The 21300-nt window shown below is 48.4% G+C and overlaps 1 protein-coding gene across 1 annotated transcript in view; it reads right to left on the reverse strand.

The window, feature by feature from the left end:
- Positions 1-21019, reverse strand: part of CABLES1 (Cdk5 and Abl enzyme substrate 1) — a 113777-nt gene extending 92758 nt beyond the window's left edge. Inside the window, exon 1 of the mRNA XM_030336768.1 lies at positions 20172-21019. Within this exon, the coding sequence (XP_030192628.1) occupies positions 20172-21019 (848 nt within the window). The remainder of the gene's footprint in view (positions 1-20171) is intronic.
- Positions 21020-21300: the final 281 nt, after the last annotated feature.

Below are 21300 nucleotides of genomic sequence, written 5' to 3' on the forward strand. Positions count from 1 at the left end.
TCAAGAAGGGCCAGCTGGACAGACGCGCTAAGGCAAGGACAGCGCACGGCCATGTGGCATCCACTCTGCACACCGTGTGCCTGGCCCCAAACCTGGGCGCAGGGCTTACAAAAGAAAACTGGAAGAGGACTTTGCCTGTGACTTTTCCCATTTCTCAATTCAAGACTTTAGTAATCCATCACCAAAACACCTATTTGAAAGTCAACACATCTTTTTGAAAAGTCCTTGCTTGGAAGAATCTTATCTTACGCAGGCAATTTCAAAGGAGCCATAGATAAGAATTACCTTATAATTCTCCAGAGACTCGCAAGAGTCCAGGGCACGATGTGAGGATGTTTTAACTTGACAGCGAGTTTAAAAAAACAAAACAAAACTCAAACCTTTATCATTTTTTCTACCTAGACCTTTCGATGAAATGAAAAAAAAAAAAAAACCACCATGAATTCTTTTGAGAAAAATATAAAGAACCTCTATAATATAACAGACTAATTTTAATCTCACTAGGACCAACAACCTTTAGTCTGTGCATGTGTTTTAATTATTTATTTTTGAACTTAAACAGAGGTCTTTTATAAACTCACACAGCCAGGATCATCTGACTGGAATCTATTTAGCAGTGTTATCTCACACCGTTGCCTCGGGCTGAGCAAACGCAGCCTCTGAAGAAAGAATTACTTGTTCACTGATAAAAAGCGTATACTAGAAAAAACTATTCTAGTGTAAAAGGTCTACTTCAGATGTGTCACAAAACACTTGCTTATAGGAAAAGTGCCCTGTTCTCTTGCTAGGAGTTTTCAAACAAGACAACTTTATACTTTATTATGGGCTTAGACCATGAATCCAAGCAGGTTAGGCAAAGCAAAATTTACTATTAGATAATAGGACAATCATGACTTCAGGTCTGCATTTTTCTGTAAGCAAATAACAGAAAGCCTCCACCACCATCCTCCAGGGCTGGAAAGTTCCAAACCCTATTTCCAGGGAGTAAATAGGAATCTCCTGAGTTGCTCTCCTCGTCTACTGCCCTATGTCCTCGCTTCAGACTGAAGCATCTCCTCTAAAGAATTTTGTGAGACCTGGGTTCATGGGGGCAGGGACAGAGAAATGCAGAAAATTAACCTGACTGCCCCAAATCAGGGCTTCGAGAGAAAAGAAAAAGAATCGATTTTCCAAATAACTACCGTACCAGAATTGTACAGATCTGGAAATATCTTTACGTTCTTTGCAATGGTCTTCTGCTCGTGACACCAAAGGTATTACCAAGGAAATGGGCTGGCTGCCGGAGGTCTGCTTAGAAAGATACAGGTCTGATGGGTCCAGGGATAGCTTCTGTTTGGGGACCTTCCACACATATGGTGTCCCCATCCCTGTGGGGCACACAACTGCTTTTTACTGACATGGCTACCAGATGCCGACTAGCAGAAGGAAGGAAAGGAAAACTCTGGCAATTTTAAATACTTAGTAGCTGTAAAGATGGAGATCTCAGGGTGACATGAAAAGGTGCTCTTTATAGGTGTTAATCATGCTCTGCCTTGTGACATCTCATATTCTTGCCTTCTATCACTCGAATGTTCACTGTCAGGGACTATTAAACCCAGCAGGTGCCCACTCATATTTGCTCATCTGATTAGCTGTCCACTCACCAAAAATGACACAGACTTGACAAAAGTCTGTTTAATCTGCTGACTACTGACAGTCAAACTGGATAAATAAATCCCTAAAACAGACTTTCCAGGTCTGAACCATGTCATCCAAACGGATCAAAAGGACTGGAAAATCGCAAAATCTCCTCTTAGCTCTGGGCTGTGAAATTACAACCAAACGTTACCATTTGCCTAATTTTTAGAGTCATCATTGATGGACTCAACATGAATCTCCTGAGTACCCATCCTGCTAAATGATAATCATGGCTAACACAGAGGGTTACAATGTGCCAGGCACAGATCAAAGCACTAAATATGAATTCACACAATTCTCACATGAACCCCACACATTGGGTGTCATTACTATTTTTATTTTACAAACCATGAAATCAAGAGTCACAAAGATTTTACTTTACTCATCAATTACCCAAAGTCATACACAGGTAGTGAGTAGCAAAGTCAGGATTCAAGGTAAGGCTGGCGCCTAAATTTATGCTCTTAGTCACAACCCTATGCCACCTTTATCTCATGAGATCACTGAGAAATTGTTAGGAAGATAACTTTCTGGACAGTATTAAAATATGATGTCAGCCTTCAAATTCTATTGTTTAAAGCACTTGTCCTATGTTGCACCTACAGCTCTCTGCACAGCATGGTGGGAAGAAAACAGTGTTCAGAACCAGAAACGCAGATTCGATTAAAATACTGGGACCCGGGGACAAGTCAGCTCTCCAGTTCTTGGTTTCCTCATCAATAAAGGGAAGACAATAAAGCCAGCCCTTCCCCTGTCAAGGGTGGTATCAGGAATAAATACGAGAAGGCACGGAGACAGGCCTTTGTAAAACAGAAAACATACTCCTTCCAAGACAGCCTCCAGCACATGGCAAGCACTTAATACCTGAATAAAGTCCAGTCGATTCTCATTATTTGCCGATTCTATACCTGTAAATTCACCTACTTGCTCAAATTTATCTGTAACTCCCAAATCGATACTTAAAATGCTTTCACAGTCATTCGTGGGCAGGTGCATAGGCAGAGCAGAGGAAATTGTTACAAGCTGAGGTGACAAGACGAGGCTCTGCCCTCCTGTCTCAGCTCCCATATTGTAAACAAGTGTCCTTTTTGATGGACTTTCAGTGTCACATTTTTCACATTTTTGTTGGTGACTTTGCTGTTTAAAATGGCCCCCAGGCAAAAAAAACCTGAAGTGCTATTTGCTGTTCTGTGCAAGACGGCTGCAATCTGCCCAATGGAGAAACACGTGTCTGAGAGAAGCTTTGTTCGGGCATGAGTCACTGCTGGCTGGAAGTTCAATGTGAAGGACTTAATAGCTATTAAAAAAGGTATCTTCACACAGGACCACACATAAAACAAGGTTATGTATTGACTGGTTGATGAAAATGTGACCAGAGGCTCACAGGATCCCAACTCCGTCCCTCTTTTAGAAGCTCTCAGTGCTCAGCGTCTGCAGCTAATTCAGACTTTATGGAACAGGACTGCCGGAACAATAACTATACATGTAACCCCAGAAAAACGTGGGTTTGAATTTTGGGGGTGTATTTATACAAGGATTTTTTTTTTTTTTTTACAGTACTGTGCTCTAAATTTGCTTTTCTCTTTCTTATGATTTCCTTAGTAACATTTCCTTTCCTCTTCCTTACTTTAAGAATTTGGTATATAATACATATAACATACAAATTGCATGTTAATTGACTGTTTATGTTATTAGGAAGGCTTCCAGTCAACAGCAGGCTATTAGTCAAGATTTGGGGGAGTCAAAAGTTCTATGCAGATTTTTTTAAATGTTTATTTGTTTTAAGAGAGAGAAAGAGCACTCAGGTGCATGTGCATGGAGGAGAGGCAGAGAGAATTCCAAGCAGGCTCCACACAGAGCAGAGCCGGACACAGGGCTCGATCTCACGGCAGGGAGATCATGACCTGAGCCAAAATCAACACTTAACTGACTAAGCCACCCAAGTGACCCAAGCATTTGGTATATAATACATATCACATACCAACTTTGTGTTTCTTGACTGCTTATGAGGAAGGCTTCTGGTCAACAGCAGGCTATTAGTAGTTAGGATTTGGGGGAGTCAGAAGTTATACGCAGATTTCTGACTACATGGGGGGTCAGCGCCCTTAACCCATGTTGTTCAAGGGTCAACCGTATAAGCCAAAAATGTTATAATAAAAATCCATTCCCTCAGAATAGATGCAGCTAACAGAGGAGGACAAAGTTGGGATGGGCTAAAGAGGAAATGCAAAAGTACTTGCATCACTCAGTCTTGGCACCCTCCAGGTCTCTGGCCACAGCTGAGAAGACTTTGACCAACATTAGCCCCAGTGAGCAAGGGCAAGGGCTCTCATCCTTTTGTTCCAACATACAGGGAGCTCAGGAGGGCATGGCAGCCTCACTTCTCTGGGCCTCTTGAAGATCCCTTCTCGTCCATCTGAAAATCTGCAGCTTGGCCCCTGTAAGAAATACCAAGGCCCATCCGGGGGCTGTGGAGTGACCTCACTCTATTCTTGCAGTCCTCCAACCGCTCAGATCTGATATTCCTGTTTTCCAGACTGATTCTCACCAAAGTCTGACAGCATCCAAGGTACAGAGCCAGAATTCAGACTCCGCTCTCCCAGCCATCCAGGCGACTTTGCAACAACTCAAACGGGAAAATCAGCACATACTCTCACACAGCAGCACCTTTTAGAAAGCATTCGGGGAACACAGCAGAGGCGTCAGGCCACTCAAAACTCATTTTATGAGTCATTCAAATGCCAGCAAGAAAAACGGCCTGTAGGGGATGGGAACACTGTTGAGTCCAAACCGAAGGAAGACTCAAGACCAAAGGCCACGTTTTTGAAACCATAGGGGAAAATGGACAAGCCATCCCATGAGCCGGGGTCCTGCCACAGGGAGACCACACGAAGCCGGCTATCCCAGACAGAAGTGTTCTTGTGCTTCTCTTCTGACCTGAGCTTGAAGGAAAATGGAAACGAAACTACTAGCTCTGGGCATGGTTACACGGGGCTGAGCCAGCTCCCAGTGCAAGTGGGAGATGCCAATGTTAATAAAATGTCACCTCAACTGCTTTTGCCAGGGTTATAAAAAGAAACAGGAGACCTCCTCCCTTGGGGATCTTCTGTTAATTGCCATTTATAAAAGTTCTGTTTGCTAGGCCTGGAATATGCATTATTTTCCCTTTGAAAACAAAAAAGAAACTTCTAAAATATCAATCAGCATTCCAAATGGCAAAGTGATTTGTTTTCCAACTCACACTCTCGGATCAGCTCGGTAGTCTGAAATGCAGGCATCTGGTAACAATTTGTGACAATATAAAATCAAAGCTAAACTCCCGTGTAAATATATATATTTTTAGCCCAGATTTCACCAGCCTGCACGTATCTTATCCATTTCCTTATATTCCAGCCTTGACTTTTATTTTCCTGGCTCCAAAAGAACTAGAGTCACACATAACGAATGTCACACCTCTTAATAAGCTCTACAGGCTAAATTCTTTCCAGCTCTGAGAAATACAGCTTGCAGAGAGGGTGTATCCAGCCTGGGCGACTGGATTGAAATATATCCTTCCCATCTCTTCCAATCAGCCTGGCCTCAACTGCAGCATTGCATTTGCAGCAAACAGGGCCGAATAAAAAAACCCGATTTAGTCCCTCTCTTTACACATAGCTGCTCCCCATGGACACATCCATACTCAAATATGGGCTGAACAGGTAAACGACACCAAACACCAGCGTATATTCTTAGACAGTGACAAGTGTTGGAATAGTACAAGCGCCAAAAAACACCACCTGGATCCTCAAACAAAACCCCTTTTGCTCGGGAAGGTCACAAAACTTGTTTGGATAAAACGATGCACGTGTCAAAGGCAATAAAGCACAGTGGCAGAAGTATGGTCTTACGCGTTAGACGGGATCCCTGCTCTGCCCATCTCTACGTGACTTGGCGGGAAAAGTAAACTCCCTCGAGTTCAGTTCCCTCACTTACAGGGTGACGTCAGTCCCTACAAAATCTGCAGAGAACCAGCAGGGTACATGGGCTGTGATAATCACATCAGATTTTTACTGAGAACTCACTATGTGCCAGGCACTGTGCTAAGTGCTCTACAGAAATCATCTGGTTTCATCTCGGCAGCCATGGCATGAGGTATCTGATTATTAAATGCTACTTCCTCTTCTTTAGAGATGAGAGCTGAGTTCCACAGGGATTACGGAATCTGCTTAAGGTCGCACCCAGGAAGTGGCAGATCTGGGATGTGAAGCGGCTTCCGTATGGCTCCATCGCTCAGAATGCCAGTGTTCAGTGAGCATGCCGTGATTATGAGAAATCACCGATAAAACCAGAAAAAGATGCGACTGTGGCTGCCATCCCGGCCATACTGAGAATCACCGAGCAAGTATGAAATCACCCCGACACTGCGTCCTTGTCTAGTTCCTGCAGCCGACCATCGTGCAGATTCGCAAGCACATCTTTTTCTCGTGGAGATCGTATCTTTACCCTCCACGTTCCAGATCACCCAGACTTCAGCACCTGGTAATTAACTGCAACTATGTGCAAGCGGAATTAGGAACTGTCTGAAAAATCTTACGATCTCAAGGAGATTTTTGTTTTCTTTAAAAAAGAAACTGTATGTCTTTAACTGAAATTAAATGAATAAAAACTGATTTATGGGTTTTTTTTTTTAATTGAGATGCTCAACATTCACCTTAAAAGGTAATTATTAGAATTTTTAGGCCAAAAAACTTGGAAATGAGCATTAACTTGAGATCGTGTCTGTCTAAGCAGAAATATCATTCTCCCCTTTGAGAGAAAAAGGAAAATGTATGCACTTCAAGCTATTTGGAGGGTAAAAGCATAAGCTTGGTGGGGTGGGGTGGGGTAGGGTGGGCGATGGAGACAGTGAGAAGCGGGTCTTTTTCAGGTCTGTAATTTTTCTTCAAGCTACTGTTTCTTTAACCCTTTGGCATTGGATCATGCCCGTGCCCCCCTCCCTATACCAGGGATAGCACTACCATCCTGTCAGTCCACACACTAGAAACCTGGGGGTGTCCTGGATGCCCCGGTCTCTGGTCTCTCCCACCCTCCACGGCCAATCCATCTCCAAGACCATTCCGCCGCATTGCAAGCCCTAAATCCCTGTGGAACCCACCCACTTCCCCCCACTCCCATCACCACCAGGCTCATCCAAGCCATTTCCTTCCTGGACCACGGTGGTGGACCCTGGTTTCCTCCCTCCCACCTACAGCTCCCCGCATCTCATCCTCTTCCATGCTGCAACGGAACAATCATTTCCAAACAGAGGTCTCATTCTGATTCCACCCAGATGGAAATCCTCTGATGGCTTCCCAACCAATCTTATGATGACAATCAACATCCTCGGTGCAGCCCTGAGTTCACCTGCTCTCCTCATTCTCTGTGCTCTAGTCACGGCCCTTTGTCTGCTTCCTCCAGGGCTCTGAGGCTGGTCCTGTGGACTGCCCCAGTCCTCCCGGCCCCACTAACTACCCGCCCGACACCTGCTCACCCTTCGGACCTTAGTTCAGTGGAAACCCCTGGAAGCCAGCCTTCCCCACCACACCTGGGTTGGACCCACCATGGCACTTATGCCCACCTCCAACAGAACCGAGGACCTCCCCACTGCAAAACACACCAGAGCAGCCATCTTACACTTGCTGGGTGATTATCCAAGTCTGTCTCCAACTGGATGTAAGCCCCGTGACGATGGGGACCACCAAGTCACCTACAATTTCTGTCAATTCTGTTCGATTTGCAGCCCATCACCCCCTCACCATCTCCACCCTAGGCCAGGCCACCATGTCTCTTGGCAGGATACTCACCTGGAAGCAGGAGGCTCACAGATTTCTGCCCACATCCATGCCTGTCCTCCTTCGAGCCGTTTGCCACACAGCCATCAGTGGGCCCTTAAAACATAAGCCAGGGAGCACAGCTCCCCTATGTAACTCTCCAACCGCTTCTAACTGCAGTTGTAAGACAGTGGGAACGCCCCACCATGTTCTATGAGGCTTTGCTGACTGTGGCCCTGCCCAGTTGTGGGGCCTCAGCTCCCTCTGGCCCCCCATTCACCAAGGTCCAACTACCCTGGCCTTTTTCTTCCTTAAACATACCATGTTTCCATCTCAGGGCCCTAGGACACATTGACCCCAGTGCCTGAAACCCATGTCCCACCCTAAGTGGCTAACTGCTTTCTCATCTTAGAAAAATCTTTCTTGGCCACTATGTTTAAGAGATGCTTACAGACCTCAATGATTCCCTCCACAGCATTCTTCAGAATTTGCTTTATGTAGTTTTTTATGGTTGCTCCTTTTTTGCCCACCTCCCACACTAGAGACTAAGACCGATCTCTGATGGCAGGGACCCCCCAGCTCGCTGGTGCCCCACAGTATCCCCAGGCCTTGGCACAGGGCAGAATGCTTTCAACAAACCTGTTGGAATACTTGGACAAACAGCTAACACCTTCAAATAGAGGTCAATAGGAAATGCTTTAGGACACATAAAAAAGAGAAGAGATACTATCACCAGAGAGAAGAGGCAGGGAAAGTTAGTGTGAAAGGGACCCCTCAGAGCCGCGTCTAGAAGTTCACCAGATGGATGGAAGGGAAGGTACAGAAAAGGAGGGATGAGCCTATGGCAGTTGTGTGGAGCCTCAAACCCGAACTATCTGGACTTTCAGCAGAGCCCCACATCAGGAGAGAGCTTCCACTGATTTGCACCAGGATAAATGTGATGAAGCAAAATAAAAATGCTTCACCTAACACCAGACACTGTTTACATCTTCCAGGAGGTACAACAGAGCTCGAGACACACAGAACTTTGTCTACAGCGTTGTTCCCAGACCTTGCATGGGCCCCAGATGCACTTCAGTGGCCTTCAGAGACAGACTGCTGGGCCCCACCTGCAGAATTGCTGATTCAGGACGGCTGAGGTATGGCCTGGGAAACTGTATTTCTAAGTTCCTAGGTGATGCTTGGGCTCCTGGTCCAGGGACCACATTTGAGAACAAATGGTTTACGGCCAAAGAACTGAACAAAAACACAACTGCTCACCACAGAGTTGAGGTTTCCCCCCACCGCCAAATAAATCCCACAGAGCCCCAGCCACCCACAGACATGCCTTCAGGCTGTGCTTTGGGACTTGGGTCCTTTCCCACAGCCAGGGAGAGAAGGCTGGTCCATATGGACAGAGAGCCAAATCCAAGTCTAACTCTGAGACCCCACCATGCCCATTTCCTAGGGCTGCCATAACAAATTAGCACAAACTAGGCACCTTCAAAACACAGAAACTTAATCTCTCACAGTTCGGGAGACTAGATGTCCAAAATCTGGTGTTCCCAGGTTGGGTTCCCCTGGAAGCTCTAAGGAATAGCCCTTCCTTGCTTTTTCCCCTGCTTCCGGTGCTTGCTGGCAATTCTCTGGCTTCTATCTCTGTCTCCATCTTCCCTGGGTCTCTCTGTCTCTCATGCATTCACTTGGCCTTTTGAGGACACGGGTCACTGGCTTTAGGACCTACCCTACTCCAGGAGGGCCTTATCTTAACTCATTACAGCTGCAAAGATTCTATTTCCAAATAAGGTCACCTTCTGAGGCTCCAAGAGGACATGAATGTTAGGGGACACTATTCAACCCACTCCACACCTCAAGAGCTGCACAGGTGGGTGACCCAAGGGACTTCAGAGATTATAGGTAAAGCTGAGACCGGGGCCATGCCCTGAATCCATGTCACTACGATGACAAGCTAGGGTCCCATGCCTGTGATGGTCAGAGGCCCTGGCACTGCTTCCGCATTCAGACCCTCATCTTCCTCTGGGACCCCTAAACCAGCTTCATCACGGAGATTCCCTCCCCACAGGGAGAATTTCTAAGCCTCCATGAACCCCCTAATACTCTTCCTAAAATTCTGCATGTGTAAAAAAGTAAATGAACTCTCTAAAAATGAGAGATCGTGAGGGCTATAGCATCTTCAAGGGAAGAGAGCAAAGGTACACCTTCTAGAATTGTCTGTGGAGGTAGCAGTCCTCCACGTGTGCCCTGGGGCAGCATCTTCCACATGCCTGCGTGTGGGCCAGACCAGCTGTTGCCCTTAACCTCACCACTTTGCTGTTCCAAGCGGACAATGCTGAACATGTGAATTCAGCCCTCCTTGATTCTCTGTCCCTGAGACCTTTATTTTGGCAACGGAAATTGTCAAGACTCCAGTGTAAATAGAGGCGAAATGCAGTTCCTAATGGAAGGGGTATTATTTTCCTTCACTGCTCTGATTTTACTTTACTACTATTTACGAAGTTAAGACTGCAGCAAATTATCTGTTCAGTGTACCATAGCATAAGCTCCACCAAAGCAAACACCTCCACTCCGGATGATCTTAGCAGACCTTGTCAGGTGTCTCAACTGCTTCTTGACAGACCACATAAGGCACTAGGCAATTGTGAGTGGAACTGACAGCTACTATTTTACTGATCAAACCACCAAGGGTCAAAACTCTGCAAGGTGCTTCACGGTACATTCTCATTTCAGTGCTTGCAGTACCCCAAAAAGGCAGGAATTCTTATCCCCCTTCTACAGAGGAGGACACTGAGGTTCAGAGGGATTAAATGAGAGAGCTGTCTAACTCCAAAGCTGGTCTTTCCAGTCTTGAATCCGTTCACCCAATTTGCTGAGAAGTAAGCCAAGCAGTGAGCGGTGAGAAGCAGGAACAGGCAACAAACTTATTTGGAGCAAGATGTTGTTACTGGGGAAATTTTCCACAACCAGGCTTCTTTGGCCCGCCCCAGAGGTTATCACGTGAAAATCAGCATCCACGCCTGCTGAGAGGCGCTGGCTAGCCAAAACCGTGGCACAGAATTTTTTTGTACTTTAACACACTGAATACAAAATTCCTGCTCTGCCATATACACAGTTCATGTTCTTCATGGTCTTGATTTGCTAATCTATAAAATGGCTACCACACTGCCTTTTTGAAATGACTTCATGAAATTATATGAAAATATTCTGCACACTGTAAAGCCCCAAACAAGCATGTAGAGCTTCCATCATCAGATGTTTTGTCTTGTGATGGAGAAATCGAGTCCCTCAAGTACCCACACATTACTTTGGACATCTGTAATCTTATCTTCCTTCTTCACTATTCTCCCTCCAAAAGCAAACTTGATTCAACTCATTAAATGTAATACTGAGAACTACCTTTCAACATCAGATCAACCATTTGTCCCCTAACACGCCAATGTTTGTCCTTAAGCAGAACTATAGACTTTACTTGTCCTCCAGCTACTGACATTCTTCTCTTCCTAAGACAAAGTAGACATTTTGTTCTCATAAATCATTGGGTTAATGAGTAAAATGCTTTAAAATTAAAAAAAAAAAATCAATGTGCTATGCATATATAAATCTTTGGTATTCTCAGGATTTTAGTATTTTCTTCTTGAACGGTTTGTTATCTGCCATGGAATTGAACTTAGGCATAAGTACACGCTGGCCATTAAATCAAGCACAAGACCGGCCCTTTCTTTCATGCATACACATTTTATCACAATATTCCAAGTCCTAAACTTCTAGCACTTGCATGTTCTGCTTTACAAGCTTTTGTCTTTGTAACTAAGCGTGCAGCAATAAACTCCAAACTACGTTAATGATAACCCTGTTAAATATAAACTAGCGTGCAATTATCCAAAATGCTAACACAAACAAAAAAGGGGGAAAAAAACACAAGGAAACTCCGACTGGTTTTTAAAAGCCTCCAAGAACATATAATCAAACAAAAATAAAAATGTAATATCACATAGTTTGTAAAAGAGAATAATAGCTAATACTTTTGTGATTCCCACACATAATATTAAATAGTGTGTTTGAGCCCGATGGTTGTCTGTGAAAAGCTTGCTTTTTAAATTGCATGTAGGCTGAAACTTTTTTTTTTTTTTTTGAGATGAAAAGTAAGTGGTGGTGACCCTTGGGGAAATTCACAAAATTATGTCAAGTAACTGATTCTTATAAAAACCTCTGGTTTTCAACACTCTTTCCCCTGATGGTGACATTTTGTACAGCACTCCCAAAGGGAGAATGGAACCAGAAGATATGTAGTGTGGCCTTGGTACATGTGTGGATAAACCAGCTCTCTGGAAGAAAGGGAAAAAAAAGAATCCCTGATTCCCTGAATCATAAAGCTGACTGATTCCCACAGTGTAAATACTCCTATTAGGACTGATTTCAGACTATCAACCACCTCAGATTCCCCAGTTGGTTGTTTCTGCCATGTCCGTAGGAGCCAACTATCACACACCAGGTCTAGCAGAAACCAGCTTAGAATCCAGAGAAACCGGAGTTCAAATCCCAGCTCTAGATCCCAGTTAGGCCTTAGGCAAGTTTCCTTAACCCCTCCAAACCTCAGCCTCCATAGCTCTAAAATGGATAGAATCCCTGTTCCTCAGGATTGATGAATAAATGAAACAAAACAATGCATGTAAAGCACACAGGTCGTTGAGAGGCACTCAAAACTCTGTAAGTGTTCCTCCCCTCCCCGGGGAAGGGGAGAGGCAGACATGGATGCAGTGGGTGGGATGGGGCTACAACTTAGATGACCTGTCTCACCCCCACAACGGGGACAGAAACACTCAAGTGGGGAGGTTCCTTATTGTAAGATTGAGGAAGGAGGTGGTAGGGAGACCGTGACCAGTGCATGAAAATACAAGACCTAAAAGGTTGGAGGGGGTTACCAGGATTATCAGGGGGACTTTGAGGACAACGTTTTAAGAGGTTTTGCCAAATTTCCCTACTAACAGGCTCGGAATGTGGGTTTTGTTTAGTTCTGTGGTTGCTCTATAGAGGCAGCTGCTCCATTTTGCTGAGAGCCAGCCCTAGGTCATCACCAGCAAGCCCCTAAGGGGCTGGCAACGAAGGAGGGGCCTGGCAGGTATGCAAAAACCCACAGGGAAGGGAGAAAGTCTATGCTTCTAGGAGAGTGTGCTCAGTGCCAAACGTGAGGGGTCTGCTGGGTGACGGGTCAGAAAGGAAAGGGGCATCCGATGGGAGTAGAGCCGGGACCCTTCCCATGGAGAAGCGTGTGAGTACCTGACCCTGCGGGCCCCGTGGAAAGCCAGCACAGCATGGAAATGGAGGGTAGCGTGGGGTGGTGGGGTGAGGGTGGCATTCAGGGTGGGAGGGGGTGCGGTGGTTGTCAGAGGTGGCCACACGTGAAATATACAGAATTCAAAACTGACAAGGTCAGATGTGGGTTTCAGAAAGTTCCCTCTATCAGCCAGGGGGAGAAGGAGTAGGTCTAAACAGGAGCGAGGAGGCTCCAAAGGCAGAGACAGTGAGGGCAGGCAGGGAGGGACAGGGGGCCAGTGCACACCTCGGCGGTACAGAGTGCAGCTGGGGCGGGGGGTTGCACACTTCTGTGAGGACTCAGAGAATAAATAGTTTAGGCTTTGTGGACCATGTGGTCTCCACCATAACTACTCAATTCTGTTCGCGGAGCACAAGGGCAGCCAAAGACAATACAGAAATGAACGGGTGTGGCTGTTTCCCAGAAAACGTTATTTATAAACAGCCCGTGGGCCACAGTCAACCGACCCCTGAGTTAGGGGAAAGGGTACGGAGGGAGAAGATTCAGAGGGTCCAAACAAAGGAAACACACCCAGAAAGGAGGTAGGATTACTCCCATTTCATGGATGAGAGCCTCATGACAAGGTAAGGGGCAGGGCCAGGGCCACAAACAATTCTAGGAGTGCCAGGCTCACGCTCCTGTGCCGCTCCTATTCTGTAAACTACGGAAGGCACTTCGTAAAGCACGAGATGCATAAAAAGCAGCAAGAAAAGTGAGAAGGATCTAGATGTGGCTGAAGAGAGTTCTGGAAGCAGGGCAGGCACTGGGCAAGGCTGGATTACTGGAGTCCCAGGAATCCTTGTCCACCTTGGACCGTCCTCTGGGCCCTCACCCACAGAGGTCCTCCCTGAATGACAGAAAGGCAGAAACCTAAATAAGGAAACCACAGGGTTAGCAAATGCTCTTGGGTCACTTAGGCCACCTTCTGCCCAGTTCAGCTGGAGCCAACTGAACAAGCATTTACAAGCCTGACTCAAACCGCAGCACAGAGTGGAGCGAGCGGGTGAGGGCATGGACTCTGGAGCCGGACTGCCTGCGTTTGAACCCGGCCCCCGTGTACGGGCTCCGGGACCGTGGGCAAGTAATTCAACCTCTGCTTCAGAACGGGGGTGACGCAGGGGCACCTGGGTAGCTCTGTCGGTTAAGCATCCAACTCTTGATTTCGGCTCAGGTCACCATCTCACAGTTTTGTGAGTTCGGGCCCAGTATGGGCTCTGTGCTTACAGTGTGGAGCCTGCTTGAGAGTCTCCCTCTTTCTCTGCCCCTCCCCCACTCACACTGTCTCTCTCAAAATAAATAAATAAATAAATAAACTTTAAAAAAAAAAAAAAGAATGAGTGTAATCCAGTAGTGCTGTCATCTCAGGGCAGTTATAAATATGAACTTGCTTAATCCTCATGTAGTGCCTGGGACGTGTTTGGTAAATAAAAATACTGTGTCAGGGCCCTGAGCCAGGTCCCACAGGGGAGGGCATTTAATGCTCCTGCCTTGGTAGGGGCTCAAACAAGTGCACCTCTAACCAAGCCCTCATCAGTGGAAAAACTGGCCTGTTTCTGTGATTCATGTCTCCCGACAGACAGGGACCACCTTTTTTGTCTGTATCTCTCATGACTAGCACACCAACAGCTCATAATCGATAGTCATCATGTTCACTGTTTGTTGAATGAATGACACAAGGCAGTATTCCCTCTACTACATACCTGACAGATAACAAAGCACCTAAGGTCACCCTTTGCCCACTCTGTGACCTTGGATTCCTGCCCCTCCATGGTGTCAGGGGCCTGGAATCGATGTCCACAAAGTGCTTTGTAAACCCGTAGGCCCGTGAGCAAGGGAGGTGGTAACTCCAGTTCGCTTCCTCAATGGGGTGGTGTTGGTTGGGGACTGACCAACTCATGAGGGAGTGGTTTCCAGCTTGGATGGCTTCCTAAAATGGCCATTCCAGTTATGACACCTTCACTGCCAGAGGGAACATAGCTGAAGGTGTTTCGTAAAGTTCTCCCTTACACCAGGGGAAACCCATTCATTCCTTCGTTCCTCACTACGTGTCCTGCCAACCGGAGCCACGTGAAACCAACTCAATGCCACTTCTACATCCGATGCTAAGGTTAGGTTATCTACACATCCCAAGCTAAACACGCCCCAGCCTCGGCAGCAGGCCCAGGACTGAGCCGCCCAGAGCCCTAGACCAGGAAGAACGGCAGCTCACCTAACCCAGCCCTTTAAATCCATAAGGAAACTGAGGCCAAGGGTGTAAAGTGACTTGTCCAGGGTCACCGGGCATGGCAGGGGCTGGCCCAGCATCCAGGTTTGCCAAGTGCCGATTGGCATTCCTGATCCACAACATGTCACCTCACCTGGCCTTACCTATCTTTCCCTCCCAGTGTGCTTTAAAGGCCACCTGCCCTACACCCCTCTCCCCACCTTAACAGCTCTCCTTCCCATGGGAAAAAGTCCATGCAGGCGAGGCTCCCCAGGACAGGTGTGGGGACATGGTACAGAGCCATGCTGAGGCTTCCCCACCCCCTTTCCAAAGGGCAAAAGGTCACACTTGAACTAGCTGCCCTTTCTGGGCACACGCCAGGGGGGAGCAGGCTTCCGATTTATTTCCCCTTCTGCGTTCACCCACATTACAGGCTTTGTGAGTGCAAAGGGGAGGGCAGCAGGTGTGCCTCGGGCCACTGACCTCAGTCCACAGCAGGGCATGGCCTCCGCTGCGTCTTGGGGAAGCGTCCTGACCAGGGCCTGGCCGGCCTGGGACTGCAGCTTTGGCCTCTGTCATTCATGGTGCCAGAAAGATGGCTTAACAGTAACCTGGGTTTGCCTACTGCTGGAGGAGATCAAAGTCCTTCACAGGTTTCTAAAATCCAGCCAGGTCAGGTGGCTTACAACAGGAAAATGGAGTGGGAACTTGCCTGAAATCACAAAGCAAGGAAGTGACAAAGCCTGGGGGAAAATGTCCATCTCCTTTCTCTTACTCTGGTGGTCGATCACCTAGTTAGCCCACATCTTTCTTTTCAGTGAAGACAGGGGTCACAGATACAGAACCCGGACATTCACCCCAATAGGGGCAATACAGAGGGAGGAGTACTTAGAAGTTCCAAAGCAGTGTGAGCTCTGCCCCAACAAGCTGAGTGACCTTGAGCACTGTTACTTAACATCTCTGAGACCTCGCTTCCTCAATCTTACAATTGGAACAATCCTACTATCCAGCCAAGCCTTCCTTCTTAAAAGGCTACCCATTAGCATCCCACACAGCTGTGTGGAATTGAGGCCCTCCCAGACCTGCAGGATCAAAATCTTTGCTTTTTCCAAGGTCCTAGGGAATTCTAAAGACATTTACATTTGAGAAGCCCGGATATAAAGCATTTGGGGCATGCCCACGCAGAGTCAGCCCTCAATTATATAAGCCCAATTCACACTTGACAAAGCCCAAGACACAGGCCAAGGCTCTCTAGAGGAAACAGAACCAGAAAGGCTGATTAACTTGCCCAGGGTCATGCAGTGGCATCATGATTTGAACCCAAGACTTGGGAATTCTTTTGCACCATACGCCCTCTTTCCATGTACGAACTAACTCTCCATCCATAAGGCATAATGCTAACGCAGGTGCTCTAAGAAGCAAAACCCTCATGCTTTTTAAAATTAATTCCCTGGTCAACTTGCAGGGTCCTCAATCAGGCCTGATGGCACACACTGGTTCACCTGGGCTTGACTTTGCTTCTGGGCGGCTGTCTGCCATTCAGAAGCTCAAGGAAGTGGAGTAACCCAGGACTGCCGCCAGCTGCTGCCAGAGATGAAATTTTTAAAGTGGAAGTAAGCCTTAAAACACACCTTATAAATTTACACTCCTTTCCACCTACTAACACTTTCCCTGTGCGGCTGGCACTGCCTAAGCAGAGCGCACGACAGGGTGTCAAGCTAGAAGGCATCTTTTTGGCTTCCCACCTCTGACACCTAGCCAGAGAGCAACCCCCAGTGTGTTGGCTTCCCAGGGGAGGAGCCCTGCCCACCAGGCTGGGAAGATACCCAGGCCTACAGGACTGGGTTTCCTAGGTGCTCTAATGGAGATGTGAGCAGAAGCTGGGGGTTCAAAGGTCAAATGGCAGGGGAGGGGAGACTAAAGAGTACAGAATCACATCAGTATGACTAGCCTGCTGTATCCCAAACATTTGCACTCAATAGCTCCAAAATTCTTCTTGGGCCTACCACATGCAAAGCATAATGATACAGTTGAGTGGCAGAGGAAAAGACACCAGGCTTGGATGTCAAAGATCCGGGCTCGTATCTGGACTAAACTAGGTCTGTCAATCTACACATGGGGTGGCTGTGAAGCTTCAACCTAGGCAACCAGAAATGGTGCCTAGGCCTGGGCTGAGGAATTTTCCCCGAGTCGTATTTCAAAGTTTGGAAGTCCAAGCAATTACTGTGATTGGTTATACAAGTGTCCAGACGGAAATAACAAAAAAGAAAGCATTTCACGATTTCAGACTGAGAAATTCTGATTTTTATATATTCATAACAAACCCAATATATCTCAAGTTGATTATAAAAGGCAGATGATTTCAGATTAACTACGGCAATGCTTTCCAAACTTTCACATGTATATGAATCATCTGGGGATCCTGTAATCTGGAGTGGGACCTGAGAGTTTGCATTTCTTTTTTAAAGATTTATTTTTGAGAGAGCGCAGAAGGGGGGGGGGTGGCAGGGGACGGACAGAAGATACGACGCGGGGCTCTGCGATGACAGCAGCGAGCCCAATGCGGGGCTTGAACTCAGGAACCGTGAGATCATGACCTGAGCTGTGAAATCATGAGGCTCAACCGACTGAGCCCACCCAGGCCCCCCTGAGAGTTTGCATTTCTAAGAGCTCTGGTAAATCTGCAGGTCCCAGAGCCCAACTTTTGAGTAGCAAGGCTCTATGGAATTCCTTAAATAGTAAAAGACACATCCGAGGCAAGTATAATTTGATTTGAAAAGGATATCCCAAGAGAACATCCATGAAGTAGGATCTAGAACTACCCTGGCTAGCATAGTTTCTTAAAGGGAGGCACAGCAGGGAAAGCCAATAGCATTCTTCTAAGTTGGTCTTGGACCCAATTCAAATGAGTTTGTACTCTACATCACACTGTCTAGGCAGGTGAAAGTACTCTTTAGTGGTCATAAAAACAGCATGCTTCTGACAAAATTCTCAAAAGCAGGATGGTGTAAGAAACAAAGCATCCTAGAATATTTGAAGTTCATGACCAATGCAACAGCTATAGCCAAGCTAGGCTTTTTAAGGCCTTTCTTAAATCCCTGTTTCACCCATTTACCTCCTCTCTGTACATGACATTTCAAGCTGTTACTGTTGACAGCTGTAATAAAAAAAAAAAAAAATGCCTCTATCAGGTTGCCAGATATGGATAATTCCTAAGTAGGAAGATGAATGGGACTATCAGGAAGCATCTTATACTGACTCATCTTACTTAAAGCATGTGCTGGGGAGTAGGGGGATCAATAAAACAACCAAGGGGTTCATATTTATGGGACTGGAAATTAAATTCTGGCTATTCTTTGGATCAGAAATACTAACACAGGGGCGCCTGGCTGGCTCAGCTGGTGGAGCGTGCGACTCTCAATCTTGGGGTTCTAAGTCCGAGCCCCATGTTGGATGTACAGAGTACTTAAAAATAAAATCTTAAACAAAAAAAGGAATGCTAAGACAGAAGATCCTCCATATCCCCTGAAATGAGATTCTTGGAGACAAAGTGTGAGGTAATCTGATCTCCAGCTGCTTTTAGCACAGGAACACATCTGTCTAACATGAGACACAGGCCAGCCTTGCATACTGGCTTAGAATAACATGTATGTTTATTACAATTCCTGTCATGACCCTCAGGCCTGGCTGGGCTTACGCTCAAACTATAGAGTCATTATGAGCCAGAGTGTGATGTCAAGCGGTAACACCAAGCTGCCCAGAAACTGCTGAGTACGCACCACTCACCCAGAAAGGAAGGGATTCCCCTCCTGTGCACTGGCCCGCTAATGGAGAGATGCATGCTCTGACAAGAAATGCCAGAGCCAGACTGTCACCTGTGCCCAGCATCGCTAATTCACCCATGCAATCATCACAAGGCTGCTTCTCTGTTCCACACCCCTCCCCGCAGCCCCTGTGCACTCACAACGTGAGGCTACACACCAGACAGGGTCATGATTTCACCCATTTGGGAAGAAGGAGACTCAGGCAAATTTCTGGATGGGACTGGCTTGTTTCTCCCCATTTGCCTGTTGGGGGAGGAAGTTAAGTTTTCCAGTAGGCCACCTTCTTAACTTAGGCCAGCAAAAGCCTGAGCTTTCCCAAGAGCAGTACAGGAAAGAGACTAACAGAAAAGGTTCTCCCTTCTCATCTTGAGGCCTGCAAAATGTTTCCATTTAGGAAGGGAAAAACTGAGGCCCCAGGAGGTTAAAATAACTGACCCAAGGTAGAGCCCAAGCTATAACTGACTTCACAGGAGGCCTTATTAAACTAACAAGGGAGAATACTCCCTCCCAGGAAGGAAAGAGGCCTGCATTTCTCCACTGCTCCCCACTCAGATTCTTTTCCAAACTCCGGCCTTACTGCTGACACAGACCTAACTCCCACCTGTCCTTTCAACATATGGTGACAGACTCCAGCTATTTCCTTCACAATAAGCAAATGTCCAACATTTCATATTTTTGCTAAGATGCCTAAAACCAGCAGATGACATAAGCTGGCAAATATAACAAGCTTCTAACTAACTCTAGCAAATTCATCTTGGAATGGAAAAAAAAAAAATCATCAAGCCCTATTTCCTCTCTGTGTCCAACCTCCAAGGCCCATTGCAAAGAAATGCAAGGATTTTCCATTTCTTAGGAAAGCAAAAGGAAAACCCCAAGGTTTCCCGGGACACCGGACTACTATGAGCACAAGCAGGAACTTTTCTCAGGAGGGATTCACCGCGAGTCTGCAAGAAGTTCAGGCTTACACGCGCCACTCAGCCACCAGCTGAACCTTTGCGCCCCGCCAAGTCTTGCCTGGCGTGGGGAGAGAGCGCCTCTGGGTCTGAACCCGGTTTCTGAAAGTTGGTGATCTCCTTACAATGGGAGGTTTGGGTGCGGCTTTTTAATGGACTCCCGCAACTCCCAACTCCGGACTCACAGCGTGAGCGTGATGCTTCTGCTCTTTGAGTGCCGGGCTCATGCACACACCTGTGAACACAAGTCCCTGGGGCCCCTCTCTCTTTACGGGCCCTCGTGGTTTGGAATTTGGGCCAGAAGCTCGGGGTTCCGGCAGGGCGCGAGAAGGTGGGAGCGATCCGTGTTCCGCGGCCAAGAGCCGGCTGGGAGGGACGCGGGGGCGAGGCGCGCGTCGCATCCTGGATACTCACCGGGACCTCTGCAGCTGTTCCAAGGCGCTGGTGCTGGCCCCCTGGCCCGGCTGCTCCAGAGAGCAGTAGTTCTGCGAGGTCTGCCTGGAGAAGGCGATGGGCAGGATTCCCTGAGTGAACGAGTTGAGGCGACCTCGACTGCCGCTCCCACTCCCGGGGGTCCCGGAGGCCAAGAAGGCGGCCGTCGGCACCTGCACGCTGGAAAAGGCATCGTCCTCCTCCAACTCCTCCTGCCCGCCGTCCCTGGGCCCGTCGGGCAGCTGCGGCGAAGCACAGGAGACGAAAGGCGCAGACCGGGGCGGCTGTAGCTGCTCCCCCGACGCCCGGCCAGCGCCCAGAGGGCTCACGAAGCCCCGTGCCGCCCCGGGACCGGACCCCGAAGCGTGGCCGCCGGGGGCCAGCGGCGAAGGCTGCGGGAGGCAGGGGCCCCATCCAGCTGCTACCGCCGCCGCCGTGCCCGCTGCAGCGAGCGCGTTGCAGCCGCCCCGCTCGGCGGCGGCGAGCAGGCTGAGCCGAGTCCTCGCGCCGCAGGCGCTGCCGGCGCCGGGCTTGGCCGCGCCACTCTCCTCGCCGCCGCCCCACTCCTCGTCTTGCAGCGGCGGCCGTCCGTCTAGCGAGATGTTGGTGAGGAAGGAAAGGGCAGCCTGGCGGCGCCGCGGGTCCATGCGCGGCTTCCTGGGGGGCTCGGGCGGCGGTGGTTGGGCCGGCGGGGCGGCCGCGGGCTGGGGCTGCTGCGGCGGCTGCTGCAATCTGCTGGTGCCCGCGGCGTCGGTGCCGGTGCTGCTGCTGTTGCTGCTGCAGGCGGCCGTGCCGGCGGTGGCGGCCGTGGTGGCGGCAGTCGCCGCCATTGTGTCCGTCTGCGGCGGTATTTCCGCGATGCCCGGAGAAGCGAGCGGCGCCCGAGTGCTAAGCAGCGAGCGCGAGCCCCGGTGACCCGGGCTGGGCAGGGCGCGGGGCGCAGGCGGCGTGCGCGGCGGCCCGGCCCCCCCGCGGGCGGGCCATGCTCGCCCCTTGGTGCTGCGGCCGGGGACGCCGCGGCCCGGGCCCACGCGCGCGGCTGTGTAGCTTGCTCGCTCGGTCGCTTGCTTCCTTGCTGGCTGGCTGGTCGCTGATCGCCAAGTCCCAGGCC

This window comes from Lynx canadensis, chromosome D3 (genome assembly GCF_007474595.2).
Source record: "Lynx canadensis isolate LIC74 chromosome D3, mLynCan4.pri.v2, whole genome shotgun sequence".
Classification (NCBI taxonomy): domain Eukaryota; kingdom Metazoa; phylum Chordata; class Mammalia; order Carnivora; family Felidae; genus Lynx; species Lynx canadensis.